Source organism: Spermophilus citellus (genome assembly GCF_964194105.1).
Source record: "Spermophilus citellus genome assembly, chromosome: 5".
Classification (NCBI taxonomy): Eukaryota; Metazoa; Chordata; class Mammalia; order Rodentia; family Sciuridae; genus Spermophilus; species Spermophilus citellus.
This window is the reverse complement of record NC_138186.1, coordinates 174,356,941-174,381,281: the sequence shown is the minus strand read 5'-3', so window position 1 is coordinate 174,381,281 and position 24,341 is coordinate 174,356,941. Positions and strand designations below refer to the sequence as shown.

The following is a 24,341-nucleotide window of genomic DNA, read 5'->3' as shown; positions in this document are numbered from 1 at the left end:
TTCATCTATCTCAGTGATTCTTAAGTTTGGCCTCTTAATGTTACCCCAGATTTCTTGAATATTCTGTTCATTGTTTACATATATATATATATATATATATATATATATATATATATATATATATATATATATTTTTTTTAGTTGTAGTTGGACACAATACCTTTATTTTATTTTTTATTTTTATGTGGTGCTGAGGATCAAATCCAGTGCCTCATGCGTGCTAGGCGAGCACTCTGCCACTGAGCCACGACCCCAGCCCCTGCCCGACTTTAAATCCAGGAGCATCTGCACCTACCACCATGCTCCTTTCCATGGCTGTGTTTTTGTTATCCAGGTGTCTACCACGCGTCCTGCGCATTAGTTTCATTAATGAGGTTCTAGGCATAAAGTTAGTTAGAAGAGATCGAAATAAATCACACAAACCAGTTACCTTATTTATATTGCTAGGTCCGAGTCGGCTCACCTCTCTGGTTCCCACCTCTAGCTGCCCAGCAGGGCAGCGAGGATTACTCTGGGCTAGCAGGAACTAGAGAGAGAGAGCGAACACGCCGGGGAGTAGCGCAGTGGTTTCATTAATGAGGTTCTAGGCATAAAGTTAGTTAGAAGACATCGAAATAAAACACACAGACCAGTTACCTTATTTATATTGCTAGGTCAGAGACGGCTCACCTCTCTGGTTCCCACCTCTAGCCGCCCATCAGGGCAGCGAGGATTACTCTGGGCTAGCAGGAGAGAGAGAGAGAGAGCGAACATGCCGGGGAGTAGCCTTTTATTTGGGGAACAAGAGATTCAGGGGAGAATTCCATCCAATGAAGGTTGAGGGGGGGCTGCACTCCAAGGTCAGGGTCAGTGATTGGGTCCCCGGGGTCAGTGGTCAGGCACACCCCCACACAGATGGGCTCTCTCATCAGGAAAGGGTCGGGAAAGCTTCGACAGAGCCAAAGCACCTCAGGCCCTTAACGGGAGTCACCCAATCACGTGTCAGAATGGCTCCCCACATATCGCCCCTTTCTTTTCTTAACAATGAGGCGGCGGTTCACTCTCTGGAGTTCCTGGATTCTTGATTGGAAGAATCGCCATCCTATGGTTACAATACAAAAGAGAATTAACAGCAAGGAGAATAATCCAATAATGTACCAAGCGGAGTGTTTAAGAATATTTCCAGGGTTGAATCCATTTAACTCCTTCAATATTTGGTTAGCCAAAGAAGAAGGATCTGAAAAATCAGCTCTATTATTTTGAATGTCTTGGATATGGTGATGAAGTTCCAGAATATCCAAGCTATTATTACTATTTTGCCAAATACCTAATAAATGGTTTTTAACCTTCTCCCAATCCCAGAGAGAAGCATTGTACCTGGCAGCTGTAACACATACATACTTATAATTAGCATGGCATTTAAGCCTTTCCTTAAATTTTAAGGCTGAAAGTTCATTACCTATGTTTATAACAGTCGCCTCTAAGGCGTTTAATTTAGTCTCAATTCTTTCATCAATATTTACTTGATTACGCAGAGCCTTGGAAGTATTTTGAGCTAAATTATTAAGAAATTTTGCATGCTGAATATTCTGAGACAATGTCAGAGATGCAGAGACAGTTGAGGCAATAAATGAGACCAGTGCTAAGACACCAACAATTATGACTCCAATAGCACATTTAGGTCTTGTTAGCTGGGCATGAATTTGCTGCAAGACTTGTAAACCAGCATCAGCATACCATGGCTCTGAAATATTAGCAGGTAATAAAACAAAAGAGGGCTGATGAAGTATCAGCACTCCTTTTCCTCCATTATACCTAGAAATACAATTAGTTAGGTTGCACTTATTACAAGTAACAAAATATCTGTCATCTATCCATTTAACTTTAACATTTCCAATAATTAAAACATAAGGAGATTGGACACAAGCTCTTAAGCCATAGCAAGATCCTTCTTCACAGTTCTTGCCGACAAATTTTGGTAAAGGTTTATCTGTAAAATGTAAATATTCTGAGGCAGCAATTAAACGCCAAATATCTTTTTGAACACCTCCTTCACTATAAGTCAAAATATTACTAACAAATCCTGCAGGTGTCATAGCAGAATTTCTTCGTAATTGTCTCTTATCAATTTTTGGAGACCAGTCTAAAATATACCCACTAGCTTTAGACACCTTATGTTGTACAGGAAAGGTATTTACACAATCCATCCATTTAGGAAAGGTGCCAATTTCAATTGTAGAACTATTTGGACAGTGGGGTACCTGTGGAGGTTTTGCAGAAATGACTGGCTTGTTATGGGAAAGTCCCATCTTAATTACTGATCTAGTATTAGGTTTTAAGTCCCCATAAATAGAATTATTTGTCAGTCTAGGTTTACCTATCGCTGTCTTTTCTTCAAATGATACTTTCAGACAGCCAGCATGTTTATCATGTGACCAACATAAAGGTAATTGGGCACTGTAGCCAGAATAATTAAATCTAGTCACATGATTGGGAGTAATATGAGGATCTGTAAATCCTCCCATCATGAATGAGTCATTAGTAAATACTGGAATAGATTCTCCAGTCCACACAGCTGGGTGTACCAGGGGTGGATCTGGGAAATATGTCCAATAAGTGTCTATTTGATTCCCTTTTACCTGACAGCCCAGTAGGGCAATTACTGTCGCTACCATCAAGACTGGGGTCCTGTTCTTTCCTAGGCGTCGAAGTATTTGGGAAGCCTGGGTTGTCAGCTTCTTCACATCTTTCCACGAAATCAGCTTTTTGGCTGGTTCAATCTGGTTTTTCTTCATCTTTTTCCGATATCTCCTCCTTCTGGGTAGTGGCTCCTCCGGCTCAATCCTCAGTCGCTTGAATCTGGGTTCTATCTCCTCCATGTCTGATAGCACGTTCAGGCACCCAAATAGGACGGAAAGCACCTTCTGGAAAGATACAAGCATGACCTCGGCCCCACATTATTACCGGGTCTGGGCCCTTCCACTGACCAGTCTGTAAATCTTTCCACAGAACTCTGCCTAAGGGGCCTGTTACTGAGGGAGACATTTGTCTCTCAGCAGCAGTGTGACCTTCTGTGTCACAGTTTAAAAAATTTAAAACAAACAAGGCATGATTAAGGCTATTTTGGGGAGTCACAGTCTTATTCCCCCTTTTTAATTTTTGTAATTGAAGCTTAATAGATAAATGAGCTCGTTCCACAATGGCTTGACCTTGGGTGTTATAAGGAATTCCTGTTTTATGATTAATTTTAAACTCTTGGCAAAATTGTTGAAAAGAAGAGCTTACATAAGCTGGAGCATTATCTGTTTTAATCTGCATAGGACACCCTAAAACGGAAAAGGCTGCTAAGCAATGAGAAATTACATGTTGAGTATTTTCCTTAGTACGTGCTGTGGCAAAAATAAATCTAGAATAAGTGTCCACTATGACATGCACATAACATTGTTTACCAAATTGAGGAATATGAGTTACATCCATTTGCCATATTGATTTGGTTTTAATCCACGGGGATTTACCCCTGATGGCAGAGATGGAGTGTGAATGACACACTTAGGGCATTGGCTTATAATCTGACGAGCTTGTTCTCTGGTAATATTAAATTTTTTACATAAGCTAGAAGCATTTTGATGATGCAAGGAATGGGAAGCTAGTGCACAGTCATATGAAGACATCTGTTGACAAAAAGTTACTAACTTATCAATTTTGTCATTACCTGAAACTAGAGGTCCAGGAAGATTAGTATGGGCACGGATGTGTCCTATGAAACATGGGTACTTTCGCATTAATACTGTCTTTTGTAAATTATGAAATAATTCAAATAACTCCTGTGATGAAGTAAACCCAATAACTGAGGTTTCAATATTTTTGGTAACTCCGACTGCATATGAGCTGTCAGAATAGATATTAATAGGCTCATTTGAAAAATAATCTAAGGCATAAATCAGAGCTTGAAGCTCTGCTCTTTGGGCAGAAGTATAAGAAGTTTTTATTACCTCTGTGTGAACACGGCTGAAGAAACCTGCCTTACCGGAGTTGGAACCATCCGTGAACACCGATAAAGCTTCCTCTATTGGATGAGAACGTACAATTTTTGGAAAAATAAGTGACATTAATGATGCAAATTGTACAATCTTATCACGAGGATAATGGCTATCTATCTGTCCAGGAAAATCTGCAAAGGCTATCTGCCATGAGCTAGAAGTTTGAAAAAGCCAATTAGTCTGTTGAACAGAAAATGGAATAATTATGATATCAGGCTCAGATCCAATTAATTGTAAAATCCTAGTTCTACCTTTAATTACTAATTGAGCTATAGAATCATGAAAAGGAATTAATGTTTTTTGAGGGGAGTGGGATAAATAAATCCACTCAATAACTCCTAATCTTTGCCATATGGCTCCTGTTGGGGTATGCTCAGTTGGAAATATTAATAAATACACTATTTCTTTAGGATCTATTCTAGTAAGCTGTGCATTTTTAATTGCAATTTCTACTTTCCTTAGAGCTGTTTTGGCCTCCAGAGTTAGCTGCCGTGGAGAGTTTGGAGAAGGATTTCCTTGTAATATCTGAAATAAAGGACTTAACTCAGAAGTAGTTAATTTTAAGGATGGTCTTAGCCAGTTAATATCTCCTAATAGTTTTTGAAAATCATTAAGGGTACATAACTCCTTAACTCTTATCTGAAGATTTTGAGGATGGACTATACTTCCTTGAATTATCTGACCTAGATATTGAAAAGGAGATACCTTTTGAATTTTTGAGGAGCTATACATAAACCCATTGCTGTAAGCGAAGTCTCTAACTGAGTAAAAATTTTTGAAAGTACCTTTGGATTAGCATGAGCCAATAATATATCATCCATAAAATGAATAATATATGCATCAGAAAAACTATTTCTTATGGGATCTATCGCCTGATCAACATATTTTTGGCACAGTGGAGGACTATTACGCATTCCCTGGGGAAGTACCTTCCAGCAATATCTTTTAACAGGTTCCTTAAAATTAATTGCTGGGACAGTGAAGGCAAATCTTTCACAATCTTCAGGATGTAACCTTATAGAGAAAAAACAGTCTTTTAAATCTATTACCATCAAGCTATAATCTAAAGGAATGGCTGTGGGGGAGGGAAGTCCTGGCTGTAATGATCCCATAGGCTGAATTGCATGATTTATTGCCCTTAAATCCTGTAGTAATCTCCAATTTCCTGACTTTTTCTTAATAACAAAAATAGGGGTGTTCCAAGGACTAAGTGTTGGTTCAATATGACCAGCCTGAAGTTGTTCCTCAACTAATCTATGAATTATTTTAAGCTTTTCCCCTGAGATGGGCCACTGAGAAATCCATATAGGCTCCTCTGTGAGCCACATGATTTTTTCAGCTGTCTTAGGGATCGGGGAAGTACTCAGGGCCCCTAATAGAAATTTTGGTCTGGAGTATTTACTAATCCTTGTCCTGGAGACTGGCTTGTAAACAGATATTCTTCCTGAAAGGTCTCCTTATCATCTCCAGGAAAATACCTCTGATTAACTTCCTCAATTGACCTTATAGAATTTGGAGTAACTAATAACAATCCCATTTTGGCTAAAATATCTCTTCCCCATAGGTTAGCTGGTAAAGACTCTAATACATAAGGCTTAAATACTCCACTGTTCCCATCGGAATCTTCCCGACGGAGATAGTTGGCACTTTGAGCAGGCTGTGAAACCTGTCCTATTCCCTCTAGGTTAGCTGGTGCTACATGCAAAGGCCAGTTCCTAGGCCAAAACCGACTGGACAATACCGAGATATCAGCCCCTGTGTCAATTATCCCTAGGAAATTTTTATTATTAATTCTAAATTTTAATAAAGGGCGTTCTTGCTGTACTAACTGGGACCAGTATACTCTGTCCGGTGGTTTAGAAACTGAATCTACCGGCAGGTACCTTTCTGAGACACAAGGCAATAATACTAATTGAGCAAAAATATCCTTTGGGGTAAGCCTTAGGGCATAATTGGATTTTACAGTAACATATAACTGTCCTTTAAATTCTGAATCTATCACACCAGGTATTACCTCAATGGCTCCCTTTAAACTATTACGCCCCAAAATCAAACCTACAGTATTCTCAGGAAGCGGCCCAAAAATCCCAGTAGGGATTTGTTCTGGCCCCGTTTCAGGATCTAATTCAACTGTCTTTGAAGGTCCTAAGAAAACTGTCTGTGATCTCTGTCCCTGTCCTGGTAAAAATCGCGGACTGTCCTGGTCGGCGCCAGTGACGTCACACTGTGCGACCTTTCCCCGTATTGTTGCTGTGCCCGGGGAGGGGTCGAACGGAAGTTTTTTGTCCTCTCGCTAGGAGGAAATGCCTGCGGCGATGGGCTCTTCCGCGCCATCTGAATCCACCGGGTGGCTCTGAGTCCTGCGATATCTATTATTGCCAGTAGATGGAGCCCTAAACCTAAAATTGCGCATGCGACACTCGCGGGCAAAATGATTATTTTTCCCACAAATGTAACATCTACCGCGGGACTTTTGACCTGAATTTTGCGGCCTCAAGGTTTCTCTTAATGCTGTCGCTAAGGCCACCGTTTGCAACTGAGTGGAATCTAAGTCAGAACACAGGCGAATATACTCAGAAATTGTTCCTTTTTTACGATGTGGTCGGAGAACATCCTGACAAATTTTATTTGCGTTCTCAAAAGCCAATTGCCTAATGATAAATTCGCTAGCTCCTGGGTCCCCGATGGACCTCTTCGCAGCCTGATACAGTCGGGCTACGAAATCTGAATAAGTCTCACTGGCACCTTGTCTGATTTTGGTAAGAACTAAATTGGACTGGTCTTTGGGGACGATTTGCCTCCAAGCGTGTTTTGCACAATCAGTTATTTGATTGTATACTACAAAATCTTAATTTAACTGTCTTTCTAAATCAGCGAAATCTTCAGTCCCTAAAAACATCGTTACTGGCGTTTCTATGCCCTGTCTTCTGTTTCTTTCTGCCTGTTCATTACAAAAATCAGTCCAATAAGTCTTCCAAAGCAAGTAATCTCCCCCGCTCAGACAAGATCTGGCTAAAAAAAATCCAATCGCTAGGAGGAAGGGGTTGTGAGCAAATATTTTCTATTAGACTCTGTACAAAAGGCAAATTTGGACCATACGTTTCACATGCACTTTTTAATTCTTTGATAGTTTTAAATGGGATTACAGCATGAACTCTAACTCTCTGATCTTGTTCATTAGTTTGCTCAAAAACTGGAAAGAGGTGAAAATCAGTAGTATCCTCTCCCATTTCTTGAGCCTTCCTAATACCTTGCTGGACTGGGGTAAGAAAAGTCATCTTTAATTCAGCATACCTGTTAAATTTGGTCCTTCTAGCAGGTACCGGCTGAATTCGAATAGCTTGGGCAGGCGGTGTTAAACGTAGCCTATTAAAATTTCTCTCTAAGTCCTGCATTTCAATGTCTGATTCTTCTTCCTCAGACTGTGAGCTGTGGTCAGACTCTGCACTATCGCCATTTGGAATTTGGGTTTCTAAATCACGCGGCTGAGAAGAACCCTGAGTCCCTCTAGGAGTTTCTTCCATATTTTCCTCTCTAGGAAGATCGTTTACCTCTTCCGGAGGGCTCTCTAAGATTAGAGATGTTTCTCCTGTATGATGCTGTTCTGTACAATCTGCCTGCGGGCTAGCCTGCACAATTTTAACCTTTGGCTTGGCCCCTAGCGCCTTTGTTTTTAAACGGCTCAAGGGAAAGGGAATTAACTTAGCCTCAGGCTGATTTTCCATTTGAATAGACTTAACAGCTCTTTGAATGCCTTTTAAAAGGTCTTCAGGGGGCCATGAACTTTGGCCCATATATTCAAAAAGACAAACTTCTAGGGCCGTCCAAGTTTTCTGTATATTTTCTATGCTTCCAGGTGTTTCATTAGAAAGACAGACTCTCTGTAACTTCCTTCCTAATTTCTCCCAAGTAAGTAAATTTGGAGACTCTTGGTCACAAAACCAAGGACAATATTCACCTACAACCTTTAAGAATTGTAATAACTGAGTTTTCTTTATCTGTTTTCCTTTCTGATTAATTATACTGTCTAAAATAGTCAGATACATTTCCTTATCCGTAGAAGTAGAATTTCCCATTTTAAGTAATTTAACGTCTCTTTCCTTCAATATCTCCAGGTACTTTTGTGACCCAATTGTCACCTCTTCCTTTATCTTTATTTTTATTCCTTATCTTCCTATATCTTTATTTTTTTCCTTATCTTTCTTTATTTTTTTTTCCTTATCTTTTTAGCACGCGCTCCCACTCAATCTAACTAATCTAGAATGCCCCCCTCGTGGGCGCCAATTCTACCACGCGGCCTGCGCAGTGGTTTCATTAATGAGGTTCTAGGCATAAAGTTAGTTAGAAGAGATCGAAATAAAACACACAAACCAGTTACCTTATTTATATTGCTAGGTCCGAGATGGCTCACCTCTCTGGTTCCCACCTCTAGCCGCCTAGCAGGGCAGCGAGGATTACTCTGGGCTAGCAGGAGAGAGAGAGAGAGAGCGAACACGCCGGGGAGTAGCCTTTTATTTGGGGAACAAGAGATTCAGGGGAGAATTCCATCCAATGAAGGTTGAGGGGGGGCTGCACTCCAAGGTCAGGGTCAGTGATTGGGTCCCTGGGTTCAGTGGTCAGGCACACCCCCACACGGATGGGCTCTCTCATCAGGAAAGGGTCGGGAAAGCTTCGACAGAGCCAAAGCGCCTCAGGCCCTTAACGGGAGTCACCCAATCACGTGTCAGAATGGCTTCCCACACAGCTGGAGTTTATTGTTGCCATGCCTTTTGTTTAATGCATTCTATGATACTCATGCAAGAAAATTCTTCTAGTTAATTTTTTATATTTAGCATCATTATTATAAGTAGTAACGTGTATTCTAGGCCATGTAGGAATAATGATTCATTTAAATGCATTATATTTAAAATTTTTTGAACTGTAGTATCTTTCTGTAGTCCTATGTGTTTCCAAATGTAGAGTTTATATATTTCCAAGTTTATAGAGCAATATTAGGTAATTAGGATTAATCCACTTCACCTGGTTTCGCGTTTATTTGTAAACTCATTGACATAAGCCCTTTATTTTTATTTTTTCTGTTCTCCTACCAGTGAGGAGTACCCTTTGGAGACCTCCGTGCCAAGTAGATCCATCAAGCAGGTTGCTGTGTGCCAGGAGCCCACTGCTGTGAGCTGTGTCCAGTACTCAGGTATTCACAGTCATGTGATGTGTTTGAGTCCAGAGTTAAGAAAAGCTGTGATTGCACTTAATTGAACAGCTGTATTGCTGAGGACTTTAACCCCATGTTGGTGTAGGGTGCCCAGATTAGATTTCCCACCCTGTCCTTGTGCGGGCACACTCCTCACTCACAGCTTCCTTTCAGGAGCTCCACGCGCCCTCCTGGTGCTCACCCTCTGCTCAGCTTGGGCAGGGCTCCTCCCAGGAGCCCCGTGGGCCCTCCCAGCGCTCACCCTCTGCTCACCAGGGGCAGGGGCAGGACTCTTTTCTGCTGCACTATGTCTCCAGCCTTCTCTGGAGACGTGTGCTCCTTGTTCATGACGTGTGGTTCCTGGAGTGCGTGCTGTTCTCTTCCTATGGTGATGGTTTGTTGGGCTCCTTCCTGCATATGTGACCTGTCTAGTCTTCCTGATAGTCGTTCTATATGGAATGATTTCTCCTTCTTGTCCACACCCATTTTTCTGCATCTCACCCTGTTTTCCAGGAAGCTGGTAAGTGTGGAGGTACCCTTGAGAGGGTTTGCAGTCAGCCGAGGCAGCTCCCTTCCCTTGTCTCTGCTAGATGTACTTAGAGGTGCATTGGTTTGACTGGGTGAGATGTCCCCTATGCCAGTATTTCCTTCGCTCTACCTGCTTCATGTCCAAAAGATTTCTGGTGAAAAACTAAAAGTTTATTATTTATTACACTGCCAAAATCCCTGTCTTTTTTATGTAACTCTAACCAAATTATTTTTTGAATAATTTTGTGAACTTATGTCTGTAATGTTGCTGCTAAATAACTTTTGAATATTTGATGTGCTTGATGTTATCGAGATGGGACATCTGCCTGGTAGAGATCCTCAAGTCTGACATCTGTAATTTTTTCCCCAGGATGTATGTCTTGGTGTGCTTCCTAGCCATGTGGCAGCACAGTGCCATGTTGGAGGTGGTGTTCTGGGAGCGCGCTCTGGGTTCCTCCTTCCTGCTGTGGATTACCTCCAGGACTTGGGCTCAGCCTATCCCTCTGGGTCTTCCCTGTATACTGAGGGCAGCAATGATCACAGCACCTGCTGATCTGTGGGTTGTGGGGAAGATGGCCCTGCTTTGTATGAGGGGTCAACATGAGTCTGGCACACTGCAAGGGCCCATGCAAGATGTTGGGTGTTTAAGGGCTGGTGAGCCTTGTTGACAGCCTTGTTCCCACCAAGGAAAGGAATATCCAGGTTCCTGCTCGCCTGCAGTGGGATTCCCAGGCTTCAGGGTTTTATAAACGGTATTTATTTTCACACAGGAGATGGACGGTGGTTGGCCTGTGGCTTAGCCAACAGTCTTTCTCTCATCTTTGAAGCCAGCCTTACTGGAACACCTGCTGCCCTTTCAGGTAAGGGCCTTTGTTTCAGGGTGCTAGAGCTGAAGGGTAAGTCCCATGGTGGTCAGCAGGTGGCATACTTGGCCTCCTGCCGGACAGTGGCAGTGCAGGGCCAAGGCTTGGTTGGGGAGTGGAAGGATGCCTGTGACACCCAGGGGAGAAGGTCAGGTTCAAGAGTGTAGAGTCGTAGGCTGGGAGGGGCGTGAGTCTTATATAACTGGGACGCATTTCATTATGCCCATCAAAAGATGTATTTGAAGTGTACTTTGACATTTAGTGGGGTTTGTGAATATACAGTTCTTCAAAATACCGACTCATGATTATGAAGTCCGCAGATGGCAGTCCTCTTTTACAATGCTACATTTTATAGCATTCCTTTCTTAAAGTGCATACTCACAGATGTACACATGACTTTGAGCTGCATGTTTTAAGAGTGATGAGGTTATCAAAAACTCTAGAAGCTGTGGTAGTGACGCCTGTGCACCGCGAGCTTCTGTCAAAGCTTTGGCACTGCTGCCAGCGGCGTGGCTTACTCCTTGAATGAGGCCTGGTGGTGCACGGGAGGAAAGTGCAGGTAATGCTCCTCCTTTCTCCTGGTCCTTTAGGTCATGACGGAGCTGTGAGCACCCTCTGCTGGAGCCATGACCAGAGGTGGCTGCTCTCTGCTGCCCAGGACCAGACTCTGAGGCTGTGGTCGGTTCACAGGAAGGAGCTCCTGCTGCTTCTGGTAATACAGAAGCTGTGGGGTCTGTGCATGAGCTTTTGACAGTCATGGCTTCCTCAAAGGCCCCCCTCTTACCTAACCCAGAGATTAGGAAATGGATATGAGCCAGGGGTTGGCTTCAATGTGGTAGAAATTGCTCACCAGTTAGTTTCCTAATGCAGACGTTCACATAAGACACACACACGCGTAACTCACAGCCGGTGCACACACATACATCCATACCTGGTGCACGCTGCGTGCAGTGTACATGGGTTGACTTAGCCTTACAGTTGCCATGGTTTGCAGATGGCAGAACAGTACCAAGGTTCTTGAGTCATTCTGATGCTAATTCAGTATGATTTTATACTGAAGCTAGTAATGGCCAAGGGGAGATTATGTGGAGAGAGTGTCTTCTGGGGGAGTTAAATGACTTGTGTTAATGAATTTATGTGAGGGTATTTGAACATAGAATGAGAAAGGAGTGATAGAAAATTGCAGTAATCTTGCACTAAGAAGCAGATGTTATAATAGGAGATTGGACTTCAGCTCATGAACTTATAACCTGGTGAACAACAAACTGAACACATAAGAAGTGGGACATTTTGAAAAATGGTGATGTTGATCTTCTATGGATCTTGAATGCAGGGGGTCCTCAACTATGATGGTTTGAGGACCATATGATTTCTTTCCCTTTAAGAAGGTATGAATTTTGACTCTTGGTCTTTTCTTGAGCTAGTGCTGAGCAGAGGCAGAGATACAGTCCCAGTGAATCCACAGGAGCAGGTCCTGTGTGGTGAAGCCATTATGCTCAGTAGGTCTGAGTACTGCTGGGAGGAGAAGGGAAGGTGGTCAGTTAGGTCCCAGGGTCCGTGGACAAGTGCTTGGTGGTGCTTAAGAAAGGAGGTGTGAATTTCCAGCTGTGAGGCTTGTGTCTGTGAGAGAGCTCTGCTGCAAAATGTATTTAAAATCCCAACACTAAGGAAGTTCTTGCTAATACTGTATTTTATGTGAAGTTTAGATTTGTTTTCATTTTAAGGTTTGTAAACGGTTGGAACTCAAAATGCTCATTATGGTAAAATTTGATCCTAGAAAGCCTTTCAGTAATAGCAAGTAAGCAGCATAAATGCGGTAGGTTAGTTCTACGAGGTGCATTGAATCTAGAATTTGGATAGTTGTGTGGGTTGAGGATAGATGTGGGTGTGGAAGATAGATATATGTGGTGATGATGCTGGTAAACATGGGTGAAGAGGGTAGATGTGGGGTTGAGGATGGGTGTGGGTGTTGAGGAGGGATGGGTCTGGGTGTCAAGGATGGATAGGTCTGGGTGTTGAAGATGGATAGTTGTGGGGGTTGAGGACGGATAGTTGGGGATATCAAGGATGGATAGCTGTGGGTGTTGAGAATGGATAAATATGGGTGTTGAGGATGGATAGCTGTGGGTGTTGAGGATGGATAGCTGTGGGTGTTGAGGATAGCTGTGGGTGTTGAGGATGGATAGCTGTGGGTGTTGAGGATAGCTGTGGGTGTTGAGGATGAATAGCTGTGGGTGTTAAGGATGGATAGCTGTGGGTGTTGAGGATGGATCAATGTGGGTGTTGAGGATGGTTAGCTGTGGGTGTTGAGGATGGATAGCTGTGGGTGTTGAGGATGGATCAATGTGGGTGTTGAGGATGGATAGCTGTGGGTGTAGAGGATGGATAGCTGTGGGTGTAGAGGATGGATCACTGTGGGTGTTGAGGATGGATAGCTGTGGGGGTTGAGGATGGATAGCTGTGGGTGTTGAGGATGGATAGCTGTGGGTGTTGAGGATGGATAGCTGTGGGTGTTGAGGATGGATCAATGTGGGTGTTGAGGATAGCTGTGGGTGTAGAGGATGGATAGGTGTGGGTGTTGAGGATGGATAGCTGTGGGTGTTGAGGATGGATAGCTGTGGGTGTAGAGGATGGATAGCTGTGGGTGTTGAGGATGGATAGCTGTGGGTGTTGAGGATAGCTGTGGGTGTTGAGGATGAATAGCTGTGGGTGTTGAGGATGGATATCTGTGGGTGTTGAGGATGGATAGCTGTGGGTGTTGAGAATGGATAAATATGGGTGTTGAGGATGGATAGCTGTGGGTGTTGAGGATAGCTGTGGGTGTAGAGGATGGATCGCTGTGGGGGTTGAGGATGGATCGCTGTGGGTGTAGAGGATGGATCGCTGTGGGTGTTGAGGATGGATAGCTGTGGGTGTTGAGGATGGATATCTGTGGGTGTTGAGGATGGATAGCTGTGGGTGTTGAGAATGGATAAATATGGGTGTTGAGGATGGATAGCTGTGGGTGTTGAGGATAGCTGTGGGTGTAGAGGATGGATCGCTGTGGGGGTTGAGGATGGATAGCTGTGGGTGTAGAGGATGGATCGCTGTGGGTGTTGAGGATGGATAGCTGTGGGTGTTGAGGATGGATAGCTGTGGGGGTTGAGGATGGATAGCTGTGGGGGTTGAGGATGGATAGCTGTGGATTTTGAGGATGGATAGGTGTGGGTGTTGAGGATAGCTGTGGGTGTTGAGGATGGATAGCTGTGGATTTTGAGGATGGATAGGTGTGGGTGTTGAGGATAGCTGTGGGTGTTGAGGATGGATAGCTGTGGGTGTTGAGGAAGGATAGTTGTGAGTGTTGAGGATGGATAGTTGTGGGTGTCAAGGATGGATCAATGTGGGTGTTGAGGATGGATCAATGTGGGTGTCAAGGATGGATCAATGTGGGTGTTGAGGATGGATCAATGTGGGTGTCAAGGATGGATCAATGTGGGTGTTGAGGATGGATCAATGTGGGTGTCAAGGATGGATCAATGTGGGTGTTGAGGATGGATCAATGTGGGTGTCGAGGATGGATCAATGTGGGTGTTGAGGATGGATCAATGTGGGTGTCAAGGATGGATCAATGTGGGTGTTGAGGATGGATCAATGTGGGTGTCGAGGATGGATAGTTGTGGGTGTTGAGGATGAATCAATATGGGTGTCAAGGATGGATCGATGTGGGTGTGGAGGGTATATTGGGAATTGAAGTTAGATGTGGGTGTTGAAATTCATTTATTGATCAGGATCTATAGACTTGGGTGTTTGGGGAGGATCTCCTGCCTAGGTGATGAATCTTGTCATGTCCTTTGTGCGATTTTGATGATGATGTGCTCCACAGGGCAGAGGCAGGCTTTGTAAGCCGGTGCCATCTGCACAGTTCTACTACATGGATGCCTTCATTCTACTCTCCTCTGGCCAGGAACTCCAGCTGCTGAGGTACCATGTGGACCCTGTCAGAGATGAGATAAAAAGGTAGGTGGCCTTCTGGGACTTTCCTCCCTGTCCTGTTTAGGAAGTTGTGCTCAGAAAGGGCTTGTGTTAAAAATGTTGCTAAGAGGCTTTGGTGAGAATGTAGGCCTGAGTCTGTGTCCTCTGAGGGGCCTCTGGTGGGACATGTGAGAGAACCTGGGGGCTTGAGAGGCTGGACAAGGCAGATCATTACCTTGTCACATGCTAAGTGGTGTTATAGGGACACCTGCTGTTTACGACAAATAGTTAAATATTCACATTCTGTCATCTTTGTTTTCAAATTTTTAAAGAAATGACTGTTGAGAGAGTCGGGGCCTGCCCAGCCCTTCTGTCCCTGCTCTGCTCCGGGCTGTGGGCATGCCTGCTCCTCTATGGCTTTGTGTTCCTGCCGTGTCCTGCCCCCATGGGTTTCAGTTGGGAAGGCAGCCGCCTGTCTTGGTGACCACAGTCAGGATTCTGAGCTGTGTGGCTTTGGGGCTGGCCTGTCTGAAGACGTGGAGCATGCCCTTCCCTCCCTCTTCTCCTGGTGGACACTCCCGGTTTCCTGCCCCCAGGTTGCTTTGGGCCTGTGGTGTCCTGTGCACCGTCTGGAGAGGGAGGCTTGGGCCTGCTCTGGAGTGCTCTGGGGGCTGCCTCTTTCTCCTCCTGCCTTCCCTGAGGAGTGTCCCTCAGCATCCTCCCTCTTGTAGCGACAGCCACAGGGATCTAGAGAGGGAAGCTGTGGGCTTTGTCCTGCTGTTGGCTCTGCCATGATTTCAAGGCAGGTGCTGCTGTGGCTCCAAGGGCCGTGTCTCTCTCATAGCCGGATGAGGGGGCCTTTAGGCCATGGCCTGGTGGGCGCAGGGCCCTGGGGCTGTGGTGTTGCTGGACGGAGGTGGCCCTGTGGTATGGAGCCAGGCTTCTCCTTGGAGCTGAGTCTGGGAAGGTTGCTTGGGCATCTGTTTGCAACACTGCTGTCTGGTCAGTTTGTGCTGGTCTGGTGGGGGCTGGAGGTTCTGGGGGTTGATGGAGCTAGCCCCTGAGGAGTTGGAATACCCAGCAAGCATGCAAGGGCTTTCTGGCCACCTGCCCCTAGCTGTAGGCAGCTAGTCGTGTGGCCACCTCTCGAGCAGCTTGTGTGTTTTCAGCTGGGAAGAAGAGCGCTAGACCACCAGGGTTTCCCACGTCTGCATCTGAGGGGGACCTGGGCTCAGGTATGGCCTATCCTGAGTCCAGTGCCTGCTCCTGACAAAGTGTGACCCAGGTGGACAGTGTGGAGAACACGGTGGGGGCTCCCTACCCCACCCATCTCGGCTCACGCCAGCCCACCTGGAGGGCGCTGGCCCTTCTGGCTCTCCCTAGTTCTTCCAGTGCTGATGCCAGACTCCTGGGGCTGGGGACCCTCTGTCTGCTCACTGATGGTGAGGACCTAAAAGGCGACCTCGCCCGCCCCAGCTGCTTGCCAGTCCTGCACTGCTGAGGGAAGATGGGGCAATGACCACTGACTTGAAGACATAGTCCCTGGTCCTCAGCCCTCAGCACGTCAGCTGCCAGGGAATCATGGGGTCTCCCTCCCTGTCCCCGGGTGACCTTCTCCTCCATGATGTCCATCCCCTCCATGGCCCTGTGTGTCCCCTGAAGGGTTTTGTGGCCATTCTTTTAGGGGGCCATCCAGCTGTGAGCCTCGAGGTTGCTGCTAGCCAGGCGTTTTCCTGCCCTCACTGCTCAGATCCTGCAGTTCCTGGGACACTCTGCCACGCAGAGTGTGGAGCAGCCACAGGCCCAGCTGTGCAGGGGTGGCCTCTCCTGAGCATGCCTGCTGTGGCACTCGCCACAGCCCACAGAGGCCGTGACTGCCTCAGTGCCCCCGAGCCAGGGCAGTTCCTCCCTGGGAAGCCTGGTGACCTGCTGGTGTCACCTTCAGGCAGTTTCCACCTTTTTCAAATAGGAGGCCTGTTTGTCAGCTGCTGGGTCCCCCAACTCTGTTCCAGACTGGCTGTCCCTCTGCTCTGCCTGTGGCTGGGTCTCACTGTTGTGCTGAGGCGTGCTCATCACACTGCGTGGTGCTCTTACTTCCTCTCTCAACACACCTCCACGGCCCCACACCATCCCAGTGGGAGATGTCCCTCCAGGTCCTGCCAGGGTGCCCTCCACAGCCCTGCATGTCCTGGGGAGGGGTTTATGAGGGCGGCGGCCTCAGCGACCCCTTCCTGGCTTCCTACTCATCAGGACATCAGAGGCGGGGCTCCAGCGTTTACTCAGAATTCTCTGATCTCCTTTTCTTCTCCCTTTTGTGAGCGTCCTGATGCTCTGATGTCACCATTGTTCTTGGACCACAAGCATGAAGATGGGTGTGATCTTCTTAGAATTTTTTCTTGTTTAAAACAGTTCTATCGTGTCAGAGTACTTGCCAGAGAGCACCTAGGGGTGGCTGAAGGCCCAGGAGACCCGCCCTCCTAGGTGTAGGTGCACCTGAGGGTGGCTTACTTCCTAGGAGACCCTCCTTCCTAGGTGCAGATGCACCTGCTGGGTGGCTGAAGTCCCAGGAGACCTGCCATCCTAGGTGTAGGTGCACCTGAAGGGTGGCTGAAGTCCAAGGAGACCCACCCTCCTAGGTGTAGTTTGACCTGCAGGGTGGCTGACATCCCAGGAGACCTGCTGTCCTAGATGTAGGTGCAACTGAGGGTGGTGCCCTCCTAGGTATAGGTGCACCTGTGGGTGGCTGACATCCCGGAGACTCTCCCTCCTAGGTATAGGTGCACCTGTGGGTGGGTGATGTCCCAGGAGACCTGCCCTCCTAGGTGTAGGTACACCTGCCGTGTGGCTGATGTCCCAGGAGACCCTCCCTCTTAGATGTAGGTTCACCTGCAGGGTGGCTGACGTCCCAGGAGACCCTCCCTCCTAGGTGTAGGTGCACCTGAGGATGGCTGACTTCCTAGGAGACCCCCCTCCTAGGTGTAGGTGCACCTGCAGGGTGGCTGACTTCCCAGGAGACCTGCACTCCTAGGTGTTGGTGCACCTGCAGGGTGGCTGAAGTCCCAGGAGACCCGCCCTCCTAGGTGTTGGTGCACCTGCAGGGTGGCTGATGTTTCAGGAGACCCTCCTTCCTTGGTGCAGGTGCACCTGCAGGGTGGCTGACATTCCAGGTGACCCGCCCTCCTAGGTGTAGGTGCACCTGCAGGGTGGCTGACATTCCAGGAGACCCTCGCTCCTAGGTGTAGGTGCACCTGCAGGGTGGCTGACTTCCCAGGAGACCTGCACTCCTAGGTGTAGGTGCACCTGCAGGGTGGCTGACATTCCAGGAGACCCTCGCTCCTAGGTGTAGGTGCACCTGCAGGGTGGCTGATGTTTCAGGAGACCCTCCCTCCTAGGTGTTGGTGCACCTGCAGGGTGGCTGAAATTCCAGGTGACCCGCCCTCCTAGGTGTAGGTGCACCTGCAGGGTGGCTGACATTCCAGGAGACCCTCGCTCCTAGGTGTAGGTGCACCTGCAGGGTGGCTGATGTCCCAGGAGACCCTCCCTTCTAGGTGTAGGTGCACCTGCAGGATGGGTGATGTCTTAGGAGACTGTCCCTCCTAGGTATAGGTGCACCTGCAGGGTGGCTGACATTCCAGGTGACCCGCCCTCCTAGGTGTAGGTGCACCTGCAGGGTGGCTGACATTCCAGGAGACCTGCCCTCCTAGGTGTCGGGACACCTGCAGGGTGGCTGAAGTCCCAGGAGACCCGCCCTCCTAGGTATCGGGGCACCTGCAGGGTGGCTGAAGTCCCAGGAGACCCGCCCTCCTAGGTATCGGGGCACCTGCAGGGTGGCTGACTGGCGAGTTCTAGGTCTCTGGAGCTCATTTCCCTGTGTACCTGAAACTCCCTGGTCCTGGCTCTTGTTATTCTGTCTGCCCTGTGAGGGCTGAATACCTCTCTGAGTGGAATCACACACTATCTCTTCCTGTCTGAGTGACTCATCTCCCGTTGGCATGGTGGCTTCATGTCCACCCATCCAGTCGCCAGGACCGACTTGCCTTTCCTTAGGGTTGGTTGCATTCTGCTGTGTGAATGCTCTGCACTTTCCTTTCCATCCATCCCTGATGGATATCTTGGCCCTTGTAAGTAGAGCTGAGTCAATACCAGAGTTATCAAAAGAATGCAAAGAAAAACCACAGTGAAATATGCATTTTTCTTCTATGTATTTGCAAAATTTTACAAAGTGATGAAGCCAGTGTTCCTGAGTGCAGAGTTGGAGCTTCCCAGGAGGTGGGTATGTAACACTCTGCCAGAGAGGTGTGCCCCAGGGCTCCTCTTTCAGACATTTACCTGGCCACAGACATGAAAAGACGATACCAAGGGTGTTCACGCTTAGCTCTCACAATGTGGAGGCCCCAAACGCCAGGCACAGCCAAGGGTGTATTCATCTTGTGTGGCTCAATGCAAAGATCGAAGTGTTGTTTTTGAAGAATATTTAATGATATTGAGAAATATTTTTCATGTTTTTAAGTGAATATAGCCTCAACATGGTTTTTAGTATGAATCCAATTTAACATTTAAAATGTCATTGAAACATTAAGAAGATGTCATAAAGAAACATATTGTCTTTTCTTTCTGTATTTCTGTGTTTCCATTCTTATAGAAGGAAAGTATTTTACTTTTTTTGAGAGTAAAACTTCTTTTCAAACACAGGTAAAACTTATCCTCATGAGTAACTTATAAATGACTGTTTGGATTAATCTAGACCTGTGGGCATGAGTGGCTGTATTTTTGCTTAAACTTGTTTGTTATAAGAGGTGGGACAATTGTGTCCTCATCAGCAGGGCAAATGACCTGAGTCAGGGTAAAAAGCTACTAAGTCCCTGTCCCATCACTGAAGACACCTTTGTACTCCTAGCTTGCTACGCCTCACCTACCCCTCAGCCGTTTTGAAGATCAGAGTGGGACCTTTCTTGTTCTTTACCATCTTATCCCATCCCGTCCCCTCCCATGTCATGTCATCTCATCCCATCCCATCCCATGTCATCCCATCCCATCCCATGTCATCCCAACCCATGTCATCCCATCCCCTCCCCTCCCATGTCATCCAACCCATGTCATCCCATCCCATGTCATCCCATCCCATATCATCCCATCCCATCCCATCCCCTCCCCTCCCATGTCATCCCAACCCATGTCATCCCCTCCCATCCCCTCCCCTCCCATGTCTTCCCATCTCATACCATCCCATCTCCTCATGTCATCCCATCCCATATCATCCCATCCCATGTCATCCCATACTATGTCATCCCATCCCATGTCATCCCATCCCATGTCATCCCATCCCATCCCCTCCCCTCCCATGTCATCCCAACCCATGTCATCCCCTCCCATCCCCTCCCCTCCCATGTCATCCCACCTCATACCATCCCATCTCCTCATGTCATCTCATCCCATCCCATCCCCTCCCCTCCCATGTCATCCCAACCCATGTCATCCCCTCCCATCCCCTCCCCTCCCATGTCATCCCAACCCATGTCATCCCATGTCATCCCATCTCCTCATGTCATCCCATCCCATCCCCTCCCCTCCCATGTCATCCCAACCCATGTCATCCCAACCCATGTCATCCCCTCCCATCCCCTCCCCTCCCATGTCTTCCCATCTCATACCATCCCATCTCCTCATGTCATCCCATCCCATATCATCCCATCCCATGTCATCCCATACTATGTCATCCCATCCCATGTCATCCCATCCCATGTCATCCCATCCCATGTCATCCCATCCCATCCCCTCCCCTCCCATGTCATCCCAACCCATGTCATCCCATCCCATCCCCTCCCCTCCCATGTCATCCCACCTCATACCATCCCATCTCCTCATGTCATCTCATCCCATCCCATCCCCTCCCCTCCCATGTCATCCCAACCCATGTCATCCCCTCCCATCCCCTCCCCTCCCATGTCATCCCAACCCATGTCATCCCATGTCATCCCATCTCCTCATGTCATCCCATCCCATCCCCTCCCCTCCCATGTCATCCCAACCCATGTCATCCCAACCCATGTCATCCCCTCCCATCCCCTCCCCTCCCATGTCTTCCCATCTCATACCATCCCATCTCCTCATGTCATCCCATCCCATATCATCCCATCCCATGTCATCCCATACTATGTCATCCCATCCCATGTCATCCCATCCCATGTCATCCCATCCCATGTCATCCCATCCCATCCCCTCCCCTCCCATGTCATCCCAACCCATGTCATCCCATCCCATCCCCTCCCCTCCCATGTCATCCCACCTCATACCATCCCATCTCCTCATGTCATCTCATCCCATCCCATCCCCTCCCCTCCCATGTCATCCCAACCCATGTCATCCCCTCCCATCCCCTCCCCTCCCATGTCATCCCAACCCATGTCATCCCATGTCATCCCATCTCCTCATGTCATCCCATCCCATCCCCTCCCCTCCCATGTCATCCCAACCCATGTCATCCCAACCCATGTCATCTCATCCTATCCCCTCCCCTCCCATGCCATCCCATCCCATGTCATCCAATCTGTCCCAAATCAGGAAATGTTGGCTGCATCTGAACTGATGGTGAGGGAGAAGTGGATTCCACAGTGGGTGCTCTTCCTGACCATTGCTGAGTGCTACGTATGTGACCCCTGACATGGGTGGTCTGACTGAGATGCTGGACACCTGGGTCCTGCAAACCACCTGTGCTCCTTCTACTGCCATTACCACTGCAGGTGGCAGCCCCTTGAAACTTCATTCATGGAGCGAACTAGCACTTCCTAGGTACTTCTCTCAGGTAGAAAGCAGATGCAGGCTCAAAGTAAATAATCAAAACCTACAACCCAGCTGGCAGCACAGAAAATCAGGAAACATTGATCCTAACACGATCTTTATGCTTTATTTCTACACGTGACCAAGGAGGCCCATGCCTGTGCGTAGCTCCCGGCACATCCCACTGGCCTTCCTGCAGGGATCCCTCGCTCACCCGTGTCTCCTGGGCTTTCCCGCCCTCTTTCTGAAAGGCCCGTCCTAATTTGAACAGTCCCCTGATTTTACACACTTTCCAAATTAAACAAATATGTTCTGCTTTTTAAAAATTTTAAAATTATTTTATTGTATTAAATTTGTTTTAATTAGTTATGCATGACAGTAGAATGCACATTGATTCACTGTGCACAAATGGAGCACAGTTTTTCACTTCTCTGGTTGTAAGTGAAGTGGAGTCCCACCATCCTTGCAATCATACATGTACCTAGGGAAATAATATTTGTCTCATTCTACTATCTTTCCTACCCCCATTACCCCTCTTCTCCCTCCCTCCCCTTTGCCCAATCCAGAGTTCCTTCACTCATCCCATGCCCCCACCCCCATAGGGACCAGCATCACTTATCAGAGAGAACATTTGGCCTTTCATTTTGGAGGATTGACTTACTTTGCTTAGCATGATATTCTTCAACTCCATCCATTTACCTGCAAATGCCATAGTTTTATTCTCTTTTAATGATGAGTAGTACTCCATTGTGTATGTATACCACAGTTTCTTTATCCATTCATCTATTGAAGGGCATCTAGGTTGCTTCCACAGTTTAGCTACTGTGAATTGTGGTATTATAAACATTGACATGGCTGCATCACTGTTGTATGCTGATTTTAAGTCCTTTGAGTATAGACTGAGGAGTGGGATAGCTAGGTCAAATGGTGGTTCCATTCCAAGTTTTCCAAGGAAAAAAAAACTTGCTTTCAATAATGGTTGCACCAATTTTCAGTCCCACCAGCAGTGTATGAGTGTGCCTCTTCCCCCACTTATTGTTGCTTATATTCTTAATAGCTGCCATTCTGACTAGAATGAGATGAAATCTTAGAGTAGTTTTGATTTGCATTTCTCTAATTAATAGAGTCATTAATTTTTTCAAATGTTTGTTGATTAATTGTATATCATCTTCTGAGAAGTGTCTCTTTAGTTCCTTAGCCCATTCATTGATTGGGTCATTTGTTTTTCTGGTGTTTTTTGAGTTCTTTATATATATCCTGGAGATTAGTGCTCTGATGTGTGTAGTGAAGAGGCTCTGCCACTCTGCAGGCTCTCTCTTCACCCCCTTGGTTATATATGTCTATGTTGTAGTTGGACACAGTACCTTTATTTTTTTTATTTATTTTTATGTGGTGCTGAGGATCAAACCCAGTGCTGAGCCACATCCCCAGCTCTGAGAAGAAGCTTTTTAGTTTGAATCCATCCCATTTATTGATTCTTGATTTTATTTCTTGTACTTTAGGTGACTTGTTAAGAAAGTTTGGGCCTAATCTGACATAATGAAGATTTGGATCTACTTTTTCTTCAGTTAGGCACAGGGTCTCTGGTCTAATTGCTGGGTCCTTGATCTACTTTGAGTTGAGTCTTGTGTAGGGTGAGAGAGGGGTTTAATTTCCTTTTGCTACATATGGATTTCTAGTTTTGTCAGTGCCATTTGTTGAAGAGGCTGTCTTTTCTCCAGTGTATGTTTTTGGCCCCTTTGTCTAGAGTGAGAGGACTGTATTTGTGTGGGTTTGTCTCTGTGTCTTCTATGCTGTGCCATTGGTCTACATGTCTATTTTGGTGTCAGTACCATGCCGTTTTTGTTACTATAGTTTTGTAGTATAATGATGCCTCCTGCTTCACTCTTCTTGATAAGAATCGCTTTGGCTATTCTGGGTCTCTTGTTTTTCCAAATGAATTTCACGATTGCTTTTTCTGTTTCTATGAGGAATGAAATTGGGATTTTAGTTGGAATCACATTGAATCTGTATAACTCTTTTGGTAGTATGGCAGTTTTGACAATGTTGATTCTTCCTACCCAAGAACATGGGAGATCTTTGCATCTTCTAAGGTCTTCTTTAGTTTCCTTCTTTAGTGTTCTGCAGTTTTCATTTGTAGAGGTCTTTCACTTCTTTTGTTAAATTGATTCCCAAGTTTTTTTTTTTGAGGCTATTGTGAATGGGGTAATTTTCCAAATTTCTCTTTCAGAGGATTCATCACTGATTTATAGAAATGCATTTGATTTTACATCCTGCTACTTTGCTGAATTTGTTTATTTATTTTAGAAGTTTTCTGGTGGAATTTTTTGGATCCTCTAAGTATCAAATCATGTTGTCAGCAAATAGTGTTAGTTTTAGTTCATCTTTTCCTATGTATATCCCTTTGATTTCTTTCATCTGTCTGCTTGCTCTGGCTAGAGTTTCCAGGACTATGTTGAATACAAGTGGTGAAAGAGGGCACCCTCATCTTGTTCCAGTGTTTGGAGGGGACGCTTTCAATTTTTCTCCATTTAGAATGATGCTGGCCTTGGGCTTAGCATAAATAGCTTTTACAGTGTTGAGGTACGTTCCTACTATCCCTAGTTTTCTAATGTTTTGAACATGAAGGGGTGCTGTATTTTGTCAAATGCCTTCTCTGAATGTATTGAGATGATCATGATTCTTGCTTTTAAGTCTATTGATGTGATGAATTACATTTATTGATTTCCGTATGTTGAACCAACATTGTGTCCCTGGGTGTACCTCGCTTGATTGTGGTGCACTACTATCTTTTTAATGTTTTTGTATGTGATTTGCCAGAATTTGAGTGAGAATTTTTGCATCTGTGTTCATCAGCGATACGGGTCTGAAGTTTTCATTCCTTGATGTGTCTTTGTCTGTCTGGTTTTGGTATCAGGGTGATATTAGCCTCATGGAATGAGTTTGGAAGGGTTCCCTCCTTTTGTATTTCATGGAATAATCTGAGGAGGACTGGTGTTAACCTTCTCTGAAGGT

The 24,341-nt window shown here is 46.1% G+C and overlaps 1 protein-coding gene across 1 annotated transcript in view; it reads left to right on the top strand.

The window, feature by feature from the left end:
- Positions 1–24,341, top strand: part of WDR27 (WD repeat domain 27) — a 189,775-nt gene that overhangs the window by 54,238 nt on the left and 111,196 nt on the right. The window contains exons 16-19 of the mRNA XM_081296596.1: positions 9,110–9,207; positions 10,506–10,595; positions 11,189–11,310; positions 14,461–14,594. Coding sequence (XP_081152722.1) covers positions 9,110–9,207; positions 10,506–10,595; positions 11,189–11,310; positions 14,461–14,594 — 444 coding nt within the window. The remainder of the gene's footprint in view (positions 1–9,109; positions 9,208–10,505; positions 10,596–11,188; positions 11,311–14,460; positions 14,595–24,341) is intronic.